Source organism: Sesamum indicum, linkage group LG9 (genome assembly GCF_026168435.1).
Source record: "Sesamum indicum cultivar Baizhima isolate 11 linkage group LG9, ASM2616843v1, whole genome shotgun sequence".
Taxonomy (NCBI): domain Eukaryota; kingdom Viridiplantae; phylum Streptophyta; class Magnoliopsida; order Lamiales; family Pedaliaceae; genus Sesamum; species Sesamum indicum.
The window spans coordinates 5,585,600-5,601,923 of NC_142665.1; the positions used below are offsets into that span (position 1 = coordinate 5,585,600).

The 16,324-nt window shown below is 37.0% G+C and overlaps 2 protein-coding genes across 2 annotated transcripts; one reads left to right on the top strand and one right to left on the bottom strand.

Annotated features, from left to right (window-relative positions):
- Positions 1-235: 235 nt before the first annotated feature.
- On the top strand, positions 236-9,214 carry LOC105170721 (homeobox-leucine zipper protein REVOLUTA). Its single transcript, XM_011091610.3, has 18 exons — positions 236-1,664; positions 1,985-2,144; positions 2,615-2,700; positions 2,806-2,896; positions 2,981-3,076; positions 3,184-3,297; positions 3,402-3,485; positions 3,925-4,080; positions 4,154-4,228; positions 4,502-4,608; positions 4,736-4,910; positions 5,463-5,651; positions 6,073-6,153; positions 6,253-6,387; positions 6,834-7,168; positions 7,764-7,869; positions 8,495-8,644; positions 8,806-9,214. The coding sequence occupies exons 1-18, from the start codon at positions 1,435-1,437 to the stop codon at positions 8,953-8,955; spliced, it is 2,520 nt and encodes an 839-aa protein (XP_011089912.1). The 5' UTR covers positions 236-1,434; the 3' UTR covers positions 8,956-9,214.
- A 224-nt stretch (positions 9,215-9,438) lies between these two features.
- LOC105170722 (CASP-like protein 5A2) lies at positions 9,439-15,075 on the bottom strand. The gene is made up of 3 exons (XM_011091611.3): positions 14,519-15,075; positions 13,081-13,213; positions 9,439-9,911 (listed from the first exon to the last, which is right to left on the bottom strand). The coding sequence occupies exons 1-3, from the start codon at positions 14,737-14,739 to the stop codon at positions 9,720-9,722; spliced, it is 546 nt and encodes a 181-aa protein (XP_011089913.1). The 5' UTR covers positions 14,740-15,075; the 3' UTR covers positions 9,439-9,719.
- Between the last annotated feature and the right edge of the window lie 1,249 nt (positions 15,076-16,324).

Consider the following 16,324-nt stretch of genomic DNA (forward strand, 5'->3'; position numbering starts at 1 on the left):
TTTTTAAATATTGTTTGCCATAAAATTAAAACTACCATAAATTTTGTGTATAATTATTTATAGTCGGATACACATTGGATGAATTAAAAATACCATGTTCTGTTTACTTTGAATTATATATTTTTTTAAATGAATTAAGTAAGATAATGAAATATTGGTCATAAAAAGAAAAAGAAAAAGAAGAATAAAGTATTTACATTATATTACATACTAAAATAAAGAGAGAGAGAGAGAGAGAGAGGATTCGGGGGAGGAGGCAGGCAGCTGTGTAGGCACAGTAACAGCTGCAGCAGCCAACTGCTGCATAAAATAAAACCACTTCTGCTCTTTTCGATTTCGGAGCACACATCTCTCTCTTTCTCTCTCCTCTGTTCACCTCCGGCCTCAAACTGCACACTCTGATCACCATCTTTACCTCTCTCTCCCCTCTCTCTCTGTATCTTGAAATTCTTCTTTTCCCTCGGTGTTTCTCGTCACCTTTCTTTTTATTTTTGCGCACTAGGGGAAACAACCATAGTTGACATGTTTCTGGTTTCATTCTCTCCTTTTCTTTACTTTTCTGTCAGATCTTCCAAGAGCCGTGTCGTGGTGCCTTGAGGAACCAGCGGCTCTCTTCTTCCTCTTGTTCTTTGTAGAGAGAAAGATAAAAGAGAGCCTCCCCCTTTACATTTATATATTGCAAAGGCCTCTGTGGAACTTAGCGCTTTCTGCCCTTCAATTTGCTCACCCTTTTGTCCAAGCTGTTCTTCCTTGATAATTTAGGCCACATGAAGAGAGCTTCACGCTGGGGGTTCGGAATTATTGCAGGCAGGCCAAAAAAGTTAATTTTACAGAGTAATTTCCAGTAGTGAGGAAAAGGCTGAGCGATTCCACAGTAACCAGCGTGATAAAAGCACATGTTTTGTTTGAAAATCAGGGGGTTTTTGCGTGGCAAAAGTAGCTGACTTCACCTTACATCGGGTTTGGAGCTTTTAGTGTGAATAACAACAATAGTAATTGAAAGAGGGTGACTGCTTCTGTTCCAAGTGCTGCTGACGGCGAAGGGTGGTTTCTTGTGTGAACAAAGAGAAGGAAAAGAAACAGATTCTTTTGTCAGTTTGCGTGTAGTTTATACGCATAAGGCTGCTTAGCTTTGTTGGGCTGTTACCTTTGTTCATAAGGTAAGTGGTAGAAGTGTGTTTCTCAGCCATCTAAAAGCCCCAAGAATCTTCTGCCTCAATCCAGAGCGTGTATCTTTGTCCTTCTGATATCACTTGGATTATTATCATTATTGACCAATAAATAAACCAAGAAAATCAATCTCTGCGTCAGAGAATCTTTCTCAGCTCTCTAGTGGGACTCTACAGAATCAGTTCTTGAAGATTTGCATTATTGGCGAGGTTTGAGCTTGTTTCTCTCTAAGGGGTTACAGAATATTTTAAGGTTTGGGGAAAAATGGCTATGGTGGCACAGCATCACAGAGAAAATAGTAGCGGGAGCATAAATAAGCATCTTGATTCTGGAAAGTATGTCCGGTACACTGCCGAGCAGGTGGAGGCTTTGGAGAGAGTCTATGCCGAGTGCCCAAAGCCCAGTTCTTTACGCCGGCAGCAGCTGATCCGAGAATGCCCTATTCTTTCCAACATTGAGCCAAAACAGATAAAAGTCTGGTTCCAAAACCGCAGGTTATATATCAAATTCTAAAGGGCTGCCAGTCTTTTAATTTTGTTTTCTTTTCGTATAATCATTCTTGGATTTAGTCTTGTGATTATTAACTTGATTCATGTGCATCTTGTCAACATTTCTACCATTGGTGTTTGAAGATTTAGTACAGAATTTAGGGTATGATGTCTTTATCTAGAGTTGGCTGGTTTTTAAGATTCTTGAACCTTAGCTGAAATTAGTCTTGGTCACTTGGGTGGATTTGAGTCAAAATAACTAGATAAAAAGTGGGTGTTCTAGTTTGATGAAGGCTTGAGAATTAGCTGTAAATTAATGAATGCAGGTGTCGAGAAAAGCAGCGTAAAGAATCTGTTAGACTTCAGAGTGTGAACAGAAAATTAACTGCCATGAACAAGCTGCTGATGGAGGAAAATGATCGCCTCCAGAAGCAGGTGTCTCAGCTCGTATGTGAGAACGGTTACATGCGACAACAGTTGCAAAGTGTATGTAATTATCCTGACCCTCTTCTGTTGCTCATTTGTTTTTGGTTTACATATTTGCTCTAGATAAGTGCAATTTGATCTAATATCATGACCTCTATAAGTTGTTCTACTGTGGGGCATCCTTCAGCAAATGTTGGGTGAACCTATGCATCATCAGAAATGATCTTTTCTTATTTTCTGGTGGCTTAGTATAATAGATCTTTACTGCCTTTTGACAATAGAATTATTTGGCACATATAGGACAAATATATGATTATGAATTGCAAAACTAGTTGTTTTGTTCTATTGATTCTTAGTCTATGCTTTTGTTGTTGTGAATTCCGTTTTCGATGATAACATGTATGCTGTTGAATACTTCTCCATTTTTTACTGCGCCATAATATGATTACCACTGTGAGTTTCTGGTAATCTGCCATTTCACTTCTAGAATCTAGCTTTCTATATCTTATTCTATTTGGAAATTTCTCCAGGCATCTGCTCCGGCCACTGATGCAAGTTGTGAGTCGGCAGTCACGACTCCTCAGCATTCTCTCAGGGATGCTAACAACCCTGCTGGGTACTTATTCTGATTCATCTTCTCTTTGTCCTTGTATTCGTATGCACCTAATTTTGTGAACATAGTCAGTGTTTTTACTTCGATTTTGGTGCATGCTTTTGGCAGACTCCTCTCAATTGCAGAGGAGACCTTGGCAGAGTTCCTTTCTAAGGCTACAGGAACTGCTGTTGATTGGGTCCAGATGCCTGGGATGAAGGTTAGAGTCATCTAAAATGTTTTTATCTGACACTTCTGCAGTTCTTCCAACTCTAAACATTCTGACTTTTGGTTTCGCTGTTAGCCTGGTCCGGATTCGGTTGGGATCTTTGCCATTTCACAAAGTTGTAGTGGAGTGGCAGCTCGAGCTTGCGGTCTTGTTAGTTTAGAACCTACAAAGGTAAGCGAAACCATTAGTTCCAAATGTTTCTCCACATGACCTTGCCACTAGATCTCTTAAGTTCCAAATATTAGTTGTTTTCTCTGAAGAGTGTTCAAATATTACAGATTGCTGAGATCCTTAAAGATCGTCCATCTTGGTTCCGTGACTGTCGGAGCCTTGAGGTTTTCACTATGTTCCCTGCTGGAAATGGAGGAACCATTGAACTGTTGTATACACAGGTTGACTATGTGATACATCATTATTATTATTATTTTTATTATTATTATTATGTTTTGTATGAGATTCCATATTGGAGAAATGAACAATCTATTACTGGTCTCAGACATATGCACCAACTACTCTGGCTCCTGCTCGTGATTTCTGGACTCTAAGATACACAACAACCTTGGAGAACGGCAGTCTTGTGGTATACATATCTTTGCTATTGCTTGTTTGTTGTGTGCATTCTGGTGGTGATATTATCTAATCATTGTGCCAAGTACATGCTAATTTCATACTTCTTCTTAGGTGGTTTAATTTAAAGGCCTGTCTGTGTGAGCATGATGTGTGAATTCTTGAAAAAATTAAGGTGCTTGATTCTTGGGATTGTGCCTTCATTTCATGCCCCCATTTATCGTCATTTTGGTCTTGCTAGTGATGGAAAATTGTCCTATTATTATTTCCAGTTTTAAGGATCCAAGTGCTATCTACCTAATAATGAGTTTTACTATTATGCTCCTTGCTTGCTATTAAAATCTCTGACTTCCATCATAACTGAATACTCATATTGACTTTGGAGCCCAATGTATTTCGTTGTCATTGTTGTTAAATATGATTTTGAAATTTCTCTTCTTCAATCCATGGAGGTATGTGAGCGTTCGCTTTCTGGTACTGGTGCTGGCCCAAGTGCAGCTGCAGCATCACAGTTTGTTAGAGCTGAGATACTTCCGTCTGGATATTTGATTCGGCCATGTGAGGGTGGAGGGTCAATTATACACATTGTAGACCACCTTAATCTACAGGTATTTCAGTTGCGCAATGAGCTCACAATTTCCTTTAGATGGCTATAACTTTACTAAAAAAATCACTGCACAGGCGTGGAGCGTGCCAGAGGTGTTGCGGCCGCTTTATGAATCGTCAAAAGTTGTGGCCCAGAAAATGACGATTGGAGTGAGTTCTGTACATAGAACTTTCATATTTCATGGATTACTGGTTTTCGACTGTATACTTTGATTGCTTATGGATTGGACGTAGAATTCTGTTCTTATAAATAAATTCTGATTGCGCGATTATAATCGAGCAATTGAAGAATGCTTTACCTTTGCTCTTTGTCTTATTTAGTGTCATCCAAGATACACAACAGTTTGATTTGTGATGTGTTCCTTCAATGTCATTGACTTGGCGAATTACTTATTTCTTTTGCCCCGGATGCTTCTTATACAGGCACTAAGATATATTCGGCAGATAGCCCAGGAGACAAGTGGGGAAGTAGTATACGGTCTTGGCAGGCAACCAGCTGTTCTACGCACATTCAGCCAGAGGTTAAGCAGGTAACTTGTATTTTTTTGACTAAACACCTAAGCATATTGAATATAGTTACACAATTTATATACATCTTGTGCTTACAGCATGAAAACGTGTCAACATTGTTGATAATTTGGTGTTTCTTCCTTACAGAGGCTTTAATGACGCTATTAACGGTTTCAATGATGACGGGTGGTCATTATTGAACTGTGATGGTGCTGAAGATGTTATAGTTGCCATAAATTCAGCCAAGAACCTGACCACTGGATCAAGTGCTCTTTCTTTGCTTGGAGGTGTTCTCTGTGCAAAAGCGTCTATGCTACTTCAGGTGCTCCTGATATATTATGAAATAGCTATGCTTACTGCTTAGCATTTTTTTCATTTATCTCTTTATCTGCATAGAGATTTCTTCCTCATTTTTCTTTTTGATTTTTCACTTAGTTCAACTATTTTTGGTTTCATTATGTAATTAATCTAAGCTCTTAGCAAGACCATCTACAAGTAACTTGTGATTTTTTGTTTTAATTTCCTCCTTGACAAAGTGATATTTGGAGCATTCTTTTCATGTATTCTTCTTCTTCATGCCAGAACTTGAGGGTGCTAATGGCAACGAGATGCTAACAGTAGCTCTAAGACTCATTTTGTGCATTTGTGAAGATTAACTGGGAAGTTGGAGGATTAACAATAATTGTAGCATTGACTGCATGTTAAGTTAATTTGTTGATGGTCATTTAAACTTCCTGTAAGCTTGAATGAAGAGCTCTACCACTATCCATCACCATTTAATATGTTATAATATATTGCATCAGGATGGCTGCAACAAGCAGTCATGCACTTATGGGACTAACCTATGCCCTTTGTTTATGCTCTTTCCTACCAGAATGTTCCTCCAGCAGTCCTGGTTCGCTTCTTAAGGGAGCACCGATCGGAATGGGCAGACTTCAATGTCGATGCATATGCTGCTGTATCTTTGAAGGCAAGCACATATGCATATCCAGGAATGAGACCGATGAGATTCACTGGTAGCCAAATAATTATGCCACTAGGTCATACAATTGAACACGAAGAGGTATATGGGTTTTTCTTTTTTCCCCCATTTGATAATTTCTTTACTATTCAATAGGAAATTGCAAGACAAACTGTGATTGCAAAAATAAGAAGGAAAAACAAACACAAGAAAACAAAATATTACATGGTTTAGATAATGTTCTTAAGTCCACAATTTGCTCAAAGCTGATATGAGGATAGAATTTGCATTTTCAGATAATTAGTTTCATAAAGGCCTTGAATTAAATTTCCCAGTTTCGTCTTGTTTGGTAATATTTCCATTAACGAGTAGACTTTCATTTTGATCTTGATGTATAATTTTACTTGAATCAAACAAAACTGAGCTTGATTTTATGTTGTTCGATCATATGGAACATTATGGACATTCCTAGCCTCAAATTCTCCTAACCCGTTTCTTTTATCCTTTTTTTTTTGGCATCCAGATGCTTGAAGTTATTCGTTTGGAAGGACACTCGCTTAGTCATGAGGATGCTTTTGGATCCAGGGACATTCATCTTCTACAGGTACTTTCTTTTGTATCTTGCTCTGACGAAAATGGATCTGAAATTTTTACATTTGAAAAATAAATAAATTTGCACTTTGTGACTGATCTTTATTTACAGATGTGCAGCGGAGTTGATGAGAATGCAGTGGGGGCCTGCTCAGAGCTTGTCTTTGCACCAATCGATGAGATGTTCCCAGATGATGCACCGCTGCTGCCATCTGGTTTTCGCATAATACCACTTGATTCAAAACCAGTTGAGTCCAAGCATTATCCACTTGATTTATCCATTTTTTACTTTTTTCTGGTTATGTTTTAGGATTGGGTTTAATAATTCTCTGGCGAATCTGCCAGACTTGAACCCTTTACTTTATATTTGGCTTAGTTTAAATATAAGTTTCTGCATAACTAAAATTTCTTCATAATTGCTCAATCTTTGAGGATAGGGCAAGTTTTCTTGCCAGGTAAAAGGAACAAAAATGCTGCACTTGCTACTAAATTTGTCAGTAATTTATGTCTGAAATCCTTGCCTTTCCTCAAGCCTCTGAACAATCTTAGCAGGAAGACATTTCATAAGCTTTCTTTTAAGCACTTGATGAGGCAAGAGTAAAATGTTCATTATTTTCCTGTGTGCCCATGAGAACTAATAGTTGAACATTGTGGAATAATCATTATGCTTCTAACTGCTGATCACTCTGACAGGGTGATTCACAAGATGTATTGACTTCACATAAAACACTAGATTTGGCATCGAGTCTTGAAGTTGGCCCCGCTACCAGCCATTCTGCTGAAAATGCATCGACATCTTACAATGCCCGATCGGTATTGACTATTGCTTTCCAATTCCCATTTGAGAGCAATTTGCAGGACAATGTTGCTACAATGGCACGCCAGTATGTCCGTAGTGTGGTTTCCTCCGTCCAGAGGGTTGCCATGGCCATAACTCCATCTGGATTAAGCCCTACAGTGGAGCCAAAGCTATCTCCAGGTTCTCCAGAAGCTCTAACGCTTGCACATTGGATCTGCCAGAGCTATAGGTATGTTACTAACTCAATCTTATGATTCTGACTTGCTAGTGGTCTCAGCCTGGATGAAATTTCTGCATATTCCTGAAAACTCAAATTGTTCATTTCCTACTGCTTTTCACATTCATGCCAAGACCCCCTCACAGCCCACTCCATGTGGCACTAAGATGTGGAAAGTTAATTTGACTATTGGATACTAACTCAACATCAATCAATAAAACACATTCGAGTGCGGTTCATTAGACATAGCAAACCAAGCTTGAGTGTAGTTTTTGTTCAATAGGTTTTGAGTCTTAGCTCAAGCCAACTCAGATAGTAAAATAATGATAAAATGTGAAAAAAATAATAATAATTCAGTTTGATTAGTTTCAGCTTAATTAGAGCTCGTTTGAATTGGATTGATTAATAACAAATCAAGCTCAAATGTAGTTTATTATGCTTGATAAAAATTAAAAGAAGTTTGAAGAGTAATTTTTGGCTTGACTAAATTTGTCTACACCCTTAGTTGGCATGTGCGCACGCACGCGGAAACCAAATGATAGAGAAGTGGTCCAAACCCACCTCAAATGGTTATTTTTCGTTTTGAGACTTCTTTTCTTCTTTGCAGCTACCATTTGGGAACGGAGTTGCTAAGAGCTGACTCTACGAGTGGTGAATCAGTATTAAAAGCACTTTGGCTTCACCAAGATGCCATCTTATGCTGCTCGTTAAAGGTATGCATGGTTCTGAATCATTTATATCCAGTTTCTTTTCTCATGCTGCTTCTATAGTGAGTGGACTTCTTTCCACCTGCTGATGCCTAACATGCATGCTATGTTGCATGGATACGGATGTGGATACAAATATGGTACAACATGGATATGGCTACACAGTATATATGCAAAACTTAGGATATAGTACGCTTGAAGACGTCAAATAAAATAAATAATACAAAATCATATTTTAAATTATGGACTACATGCACATCAGATGTATTAATAAATTGCAATATGATTTAGAATATATTGCGTAATAAATCATTCATAATAAAACTCATGATATCTTTACTTTCTATATTTTTGTTCCACACAATTCGTATTTTAATAGTGTTAAACACATGTAATGTATGTGGAGAAAGTGTCGAATATGGGTTTGGTTAAATACTTCTTTTTGTTAATATCTTGGATGCATTCTGAGAATCAGATATGTAATACAAGCAGTACTCCGGAGTATTCTGTCATTCCCTTTTAAAAATATCTGTGCATCATAGCATATATATATCTGTACGGATGATTGGAATGTTTTCCCTGGTAGTCAGGGTCTTCATTGAACTGTTGATTCTCCTTGTGGCATTATCAGGCTCTGCCAGTTTTTATATTCGCAAATCAGGCTGGGCTGGACATGCTGGAGACTACTCTGGTTGCCCTACAAGACATTACGATAGATAAGATATTTGATGATTCCGGACGCAAGGCATTGTTTTCAGAATTTGCTAAAATTATGGAACAGGTAGTTTTGAGTTTGTTATGCCAGCACTAGTGATATGCTCGAGCTTTCTTCTCAATCCACATTATCTATTTTAACGTGTGATTCTGGTTTCTATATAGTTGTATGTAATAAAAAATACAATAATCTTTTTCACATCTGATGCAACAAGTCTGCATTTGCAGGGATTTGCTTACCTGCCTGGTGGTATCTGTATGTCGACAATGGGCCGTCACATCTCTTATGAACAAGCCATTGTGTGGAAAGTCTTTGCAGCTGAAGAGAACAGTGTCCACTGCCTCGCATTCGCTTTTGTGAATTGGTCCTTTGTTTGAATGTCACAGATCAATTCTTGGAGTTATTCCTTGGACGAAATTGTGTTAGGTGGACATCCACATGAAGGATTCCAGAGACGAGATGGAATATAGAGGAGGAATCATAGAGTTTTGTTATGCTTGAAACTTTCACGGGTTTGCATTTTTTGTTAATTTACTAATAGTTTCTCACATGTGTTCTAAAATTTTGATCCTCCTATGTAAATTCTTCTGCTGTAATCTTCTTGATCTATTGAAGAAATTCACTCTATTGAAGAAATTGCAGTTCCTGTTCTTCTTCCCTTAATCTTGTACTGTGTTGGATAATATGACACTTGACATAGACCGTTGTGATTTTTTCAGGATTCAGAGTCCAAATATTGTGTGAATGGACGAATGACAAACTACTATCATTTGTCAGCTAAGAAGATGTTACCATAAAGTTATTGAAGTTATTTAATCCAAACAAGGACTAACATTTAGATTCCCTTTAGACAAGTTAAATTTCCAAACCCCTACTCTCCCCCCTTTCATAATTACAGAAAAGAATAGTTATTGTTCATACAATATCTTCATTACAATTTTGAAATTACATAGTACCAAGCCAATCCTCGTAGAGAAAATAGCACTGCAATTTTCACTGTATGTATGTACAGATGACAGCACCAACTTCTGAGTTGTATATATCATTAACCACACGGAGGACAGACGACTACATGAAATCATGGAAACTACAAATAATCCTTCAAAACTTAAAAAATATTGCATGATAATAGATATGTTCTTCATCTTGATGCCAATGACCAGAAATTCAACAAAAAAGAAGGTAAGGCAGCAAACCAGCTGAGGAAGGCCATAGCTGTTGCAGTTTCAAACTCTGTGCAATGATTCTTGCCACAGGCCCCAAGATCATTTCCAATTAAAACAGTAATGCCTGCAGATGCACAGGCGGCGGCAAATGTTAGGGTAGAAGTTACCTGCAACAGCCAACAAGAACGGTTAAACTTAATAAACACGAGTGATGTTTCTTATCAAGTTATCTGATACAGCAAAGCACTTCATTATTTGTAGTTGCTGTGGATAGAGCAGAGAATTAAAGGCTGTTGAGAACCAAAGCGATGGAAATCATAGCAATTTGCCGAAGTATCATGGCAGCAATAATTTTTGTCCATGGTGATAGAAGGTATAAAAGTAATTGATGAAGAGATTAAAAGTCAAAACAATACCAGGATTCTGAGCTAAAGTATATTTGAATATATTTTAACAAAATCTGACGAGGGAATGCTGGCCACACAGTCTTTGCTCCCATGCATGAATTTTAACATCGAGAGGATGTTGTCAGCATGTTAAAGCAATTGGCTGCCAGGGGAGGTACCAACAAGTGCAACTGGGGACTGACATCTGAGGAGAGGAAACATCTGATCCCTAAAATGCTCACTTGCTATATTCTAAGAAGGGGAATCTAAGAATAAATGAAAAGAAGTTTGGCCACACAGCACAAGGCTTTGGATACAAACATGGTTAAATGAGTTCAGATAAATAACAGAATGTGAAGACCTAGACATCCAGTCAAAAAGGAGCACAGGAAGAGTAGCATTCTCACCTGGAACGTTATAATGCATAATATGATAATACCACCCATGCACCATGAGATCCATGCATTCCATAGAAGAGTCTAGTCCTGAGGACAACTATATCAGGACAGAAATGCCCAGGCCAAAAGGGCACCAGCAGCCCTGGCTCCCTAAATCCTCTAACATACCCATCGTTTGAGCATTAGATAGCAACGTAATTAATGAACTGGTGTTCATCTACACCCTCTGATTTAACTTATTTTTAGTTAGTTAATAACAGTAATGTCTATATTTCGCATAATAGAGATATGATTATTCAGGTCACCGCACTGCTTGCTTATTCTTTTATTAGGACGATTATACTTTGTCATAACTCTTAACAAGGCATTCTCCTGTGCATAGTTGAGATCTCTATATGAATCTTCTTCTTAGATTCGGATACAAAAACTGCAACTTATCTCTACAGCTAGACATTTAAGGGTCTAATCCTATTTATTAATCACTCCGCGTGATTTCAGGTTGCTTTGCCATCCATGTTTGTTGAACTAGTACCGTCCATTTTCTCAGAAGGTGCATCCAACAGCCTCTGCCGAACAAGCCAAATCTCCACAAAGATTCTCCTGGATACAATATTTTTAAAATTAAACCTGTACATTTGACGAACATTTTGCCATCCAAACTTTATGCTTTTCTTTTTCCTGAGCAATTACAGTTCCACACTTTACTATCTTAATTTGCCTCTATACCAAGCGAAAATTACATGATAACATCCAAAAATGAATTCCAGCATAATATTCTATCAAGTTTCTCTTACATGCACAGCGCACATATTCTTTTTTAAGGGGGAAACTGTAGGATCATGTTAAGGTTATCGCACTTTGCCATCCAACTCTAAAAATTATCAAAAATAACATGAGAAACTGAAACTATATCCTGCAAGTATTAGCCTTTTAACTTTGTAACTAATATTACATTATATCAGTGGCTGTTCATCCTATTCAAATATCATTTTTGGACAAAAGCCCCCCTTCACAAGACCCAACCTCTCTGTCTATTCATTATCCCTTCTTCCATATCCACCATTCTGCATTACAACATTGGATCAATAATACCTACCAACATTTTCCCTACCAATGATTGTTGAAATACGGTACCATGCCTAATCACCCTCCACATAGAAAAACAATATTATCAAAAGCTCATTCACTCCACCTGCAGTCAAGTTTACCAAAAAAAAGTAAAGGGAAAATTGTTGAAGTCTAGAACCTAACGAATGTTGTATCTTAAGAAGCAGGAATTTAATATAAATGTAATTCTTTACTTCACGGAGCCAGAATCAAGATCAGTTGAGTTCATTTTCCTACTAAAAACATACTACTCTCTGTCCCTGCGAAGATTCAATTCTACACCACTATGGTCACCTTAAATCTCAATCAAGAACAAGATGCAGACAAGAGTTACCTTCAATATTCATGTCACTCCAATTGGCACCCCATCTGCTTCACAAAACTGGAACCAAGTCCTGAATGCGAATTCAATAGTACCTAACGGAACTCTCACCTCAATCCATAGGGAGTGAAGTGATCATAACTTTGAATATTTTCTCCATCTCTAGTTAAATGTTATTTTACTCAAAATCTAATTTAACATGAACACAACCACAAAAAATTCTCCTGATTAACCTATTCCTTATTTTCTTAGATTTTGCGACTCTAATCCTTATTCAAAGTCTCAATAGTCTCTGCAAGAATCAAGAAATCTTTTCGGGAATCACCAATCAAAGACATCTGGTATTAGAAAAACTACTTGCAGTCTTACAGAAAAGGAAAATATAGGCCAAAACTAACTTCTACACCATAAAAAAGTAAGCTCAAAAACTACAATGTATTGACAGAAAAGAAAAGAGGAGAAAGAGAAGCTCAGAACAGGCAAAATAGTGTAGCACTTAAACCTACATAAGGCTAAAACAGGAAGCTTCAGTCAAGTAAGTGAAATCAAAATACCAAATTAGTGAAGACTTCAAACATGGCCAGGTTGCCAATAGGCAATATATGAAGTCTTTTCCAATAAAACAACAAATTGCCAGCAAAGAAATGGGGCTATGGCCTTTGCCAGCATTAGGTCCAAACTTTTGCATCTTACCAAGTGCCAACAGCAGACCCTTTTAGGTCTTTCATTGCTATGCTCTTGGAGACTAATATAAACAAAGCATGGACTTTATCCAATTAAGATAACAAAATCTAACATATAATATTATGTAATAGTTAATCAGAACTAAATATCTGGCAAAAAGTGAATAGTAAATTTCTGCAAGTGCTAATTATTATTCCTTGTCTCATTTAACCAACAAAAGAAAGAAAAAAGGACATTTCTATAACAAATGTGAGAAATGAAGGAGGTCCCCAATATCTGCAAGAAAACATAAAAATAGAATGCGCGGCATGAAAGTTAAGATGCAGCCCCTAACATTAGCAAATGTTGAGAAGTCAAAGATTAAACAAATATCAAGGTCTAACTGCCAGCACAAATGCTCTATGAATACATGGCTATCTTAGCTTGGTGTCAAACTTACCCCATCGCCAACAGCAAATAAGCTAACAACTCGAGGATTCTGCAAGCGGCGTCCTACAAGAAGTGCATAAGCATCAAGAATTGCTAATACAAGGCTCCACAGGCTCTGCAAACCAGCAGCAGCAACGAGGTAGCTAAAAGGGGAAAAGAAAAAAGAGGAGTGATGTCAGTATCAGGATATACGATATCAGGAAAAACACTGTACTTTGTTTTATTAGTGAAGGAGCATGCTCATCAAGTCTTCAACAAAAGAAAATGCTCATAATAGTCTATTCTGATATTCTTCAACTCTATCCACATGACAAAAGTTGAAATTCAGAACCTTCTATTCACCTGGTGAAAGTTGAGGAGGTAGTGACCATACCTTTCTGTTGAATCTATCTATAACTTGTGATAGTTCAATTGTATTACTAAGTAGACGGGGTCAAGTATCAGGTAGAGAAAAGCAAAGGGTATGAAAAAAGGCTCACTTCTCAGAGATAAACCCAAAGTTTAGCATCCACCCAGTTTGCATGCTCTCAACAACGTAGAAAGAAATTAGAAAAATATCCCAAAAAACAGGAGGGGAAAAAAAACAGAATATCTCGTTATCCATTAAGCTATTTACAAGGTAGGAATTTTTTTATTGCGAGCAGATTTCTGTAGCCTCAGTTAGGTCTGTATACCAATTACCAAAATACATGAAATCACTGCACACAGATGAAACTCACATAGCAATCTAGCCAATTCTTGAAGGACTTATAGGAGTACAGACACCAAACTGTGTTTTCCTTTGCTCTATCTTGACTAGTCGGAACATGCCTCTGGCGTTTTCAGATTGGTGACGGAGTAGGTACCATGAAGCAGCACATCTAATCAATGCAAATATCATTACCAGAACTCAGTTTGCCCCGAGCAAACCAGCAACTTCACAAGGCCACAAAAAATGAGTGCTTTTTTAAGATCAATGCACTACATAATTCAATCGTTGTGCAATTCAATGAGCTTTATGAACCACACTAAACAGTAACAAACATCATAACTCCAAGATGAAAATCCAATATGCTGATACACTCAGAGTAATGAGAAGAAACGGAGAACTCCACAAAATCCTCATGATCGTGCTTCAAGTCGGTCTTCCAACCAAGTTAATTCGTTTCAACATTCTTTTGCCATTATAAACTAAAAGGAAAAGACTGAAATACTAATAATGAAGATAGAGTCAAGTGAACTTCAGCAATTTATCGTGGTATTTACAAATTATTTCCACTGCCCTATGCAACCAATAGGAACTGGATTGACAACTCTATTTGTCCGATTCGTCATCCTCAAATAACCACAGGTAAAAACTAATAATAACACTATCAAAAATACAAGAATTTAATTGCACCAAAACCTCAGTCAACCATGATTGGAGTTAATTAAACAATAAATTGATTGGAGTAAGAGATGATTGGTACCAGAAGGCGGTAACCGATGGGAAGTCACTGGTGGTTGCCATGACGGAGAGCGCCACAATCGCGAATAAAAACTGAGACACGCGCAACACCAGACCGCCGACTGTCCCCGGCATACCTTGGAGATCCTTCATCCTCACGCGCGGCAGCGGCACGTTCGGCGCGCCATCCGTCTGCAGCGGCGGCGCCTCCACAGGGTGCACCGCTCCCTGGCTCACATTCATCTCTCGTGAATAAATTGCGCTGCCCGCACTGTGGATTCCCCAACTTGCACGAATATCAACAGCGATAGACGAGTATATACGCGAGTCTGTGGTGGATTCAGCGAAGACGTCCTCGCTTCGATCTGCCCCAGCGGCGATGAGTCGTCGTCTGAACTAAAGGCGGAGAGGAGAATCGGCGTTGGTTTGTGTGTGTTCAGAGGGCAGAGTAAGACCGGTGAAGCATTTTCAAGTCCGGTGGGCCAGTGCAGTTGAGTTGGGGCCACTTAGGTAGACCGTCGACCCGGAAATTGTTTGTTAGAGAACTACACCTCTAACTTTCCACTTTCCACTTTTGTTTTTAGTTTCTGCATGCTACATACATTTCTTACATTCCAACATATCTTACATTCGTCAATGATGGTTAAGATTAAAATTGAAATTTTATAAATAAATTATCAGATTTTGTGTTCGAGTCTTATTAAATATGTCAGTATTTTTTTTAATTTATATAAGTATTTGTCCCAATTTATTTATCATTATTAAGAGATAATTATAGTTCATTTTCATGAGATATGATGTAATTACACATTCACCCCCTGTGATTTAGGAAATTATATCTAGCACCACTGAAGTTTGCTTCCATCTAATAAATAAATTCCTCTATTAGTGAAAATTCACTAAATTTACTGATATTAACAAAAATATCTTAATGAAAATTTATATTTATCCTCAATTGACCTATTACTAACTTATTGCATACCAAACAATTTTTTCCGACTAAACTACCCTTATAACGGTGAAAAAATACCTTCAGATATTCATTAACCGTGAAAACATGTGAGGATAATTTGATCATAAAAATATTTATTTAACATGTAAAATCAGCAAGTTCGATAAAATTTGATTAAGGAATGGACTTATTTGTTAGATGAAATTTTACTAAGGGATAATTTATATATTAATTAAATATTTTAATATTTTAATTAGTAAAAGGTGCAAATTTATGTAAAGATTCAATAAAAAAGGTTAATATAATAATTTACATTTAAATTAAAAATTAGTATAAATAATAAAAAAATATATGGGGTGATATTACTCATTTTCATAAATATTACTCTGACACTCCTTATACCTTTTAATAATTATAGAAACACCCCTAATGGCATCTCTGTCTTTAAAAAATAATTTTAAAGGTTGCCCTAGTCAACAAGGGTACTTTTGGATTTTAAAGACTGTTAGAGGTGGTTTTTATAATTTTTAAAAAATATATGGATAGTTTGTTTAAAAAGACAATAGGTGAGGGCCGTAAATGTAATAATTTCTAAATATTATTCCATAACCAAAAATAAATACATATATACCATATATTACTTTTGGGCTAAACTTAAAGGTTGTATATTTTTATATTTTTTATTTCTTAAAATCCAAAGTTTATTTAAAAACAGTGTCTATTTCAAAATAATAATTTGGTACAGTTAGCTTGTGCATTAGCTATATATAATCTACACATTTAAGGAATGATTCTAATAAAAGGGTACTAGAAATTATATATGTATATATTTCAATTATATGTTATATAAACTGGGAAATATTTATACTTTTTAAT

Excerpts from the sequence above, each read along its gene's own strand:
- LOC105170721 (XM_011091610.3), top strand. The coding sequence starts at position 1,435 with ATGGCTATGGTGGCACAGCATCACAGAGAAAATAGTAGCGGGAGCATA. Across the intron at positions 4,911-5,462 it reads AAGCGTCTATGCTACTTCAG|AATGTTCCTCCAGCAGTCCT; the intron begins GTGCTCCTGATA and ends CTTTCCTACCAG. Across the intron at positions 7,870-8,494 it reads TCTTATGCTGCTCGTTAAAG|GCTCTGCCAGTTTTTATATT; the intron begins GTATGCATGGTT and ends TGGCATTATCAG.
- LOC105170722 (XM_011091611.3), bottom strand. The coding sequence starts at position 14,739 with ATGAATGTGAGCCAGGGAGCGGTGCACCCTGTGGAGGCGCCGCCGCTG. Across the intron at positions 13,214-14,518 it reads CCATCGGTTACCGCCTTCTG|CTACCTCGTTGCTGCTGCTG; the intron begins GTACCAATCATC and ends TTCCCCTTTTAG. Across the intron at positions 9,912-13,080 it reads TATTTGCTGTTGGCGATGGG|GTAACTTCTACCCTAACATT; the intron begins GTAAGTTTGACA and ends TGGCTGTTGCAG.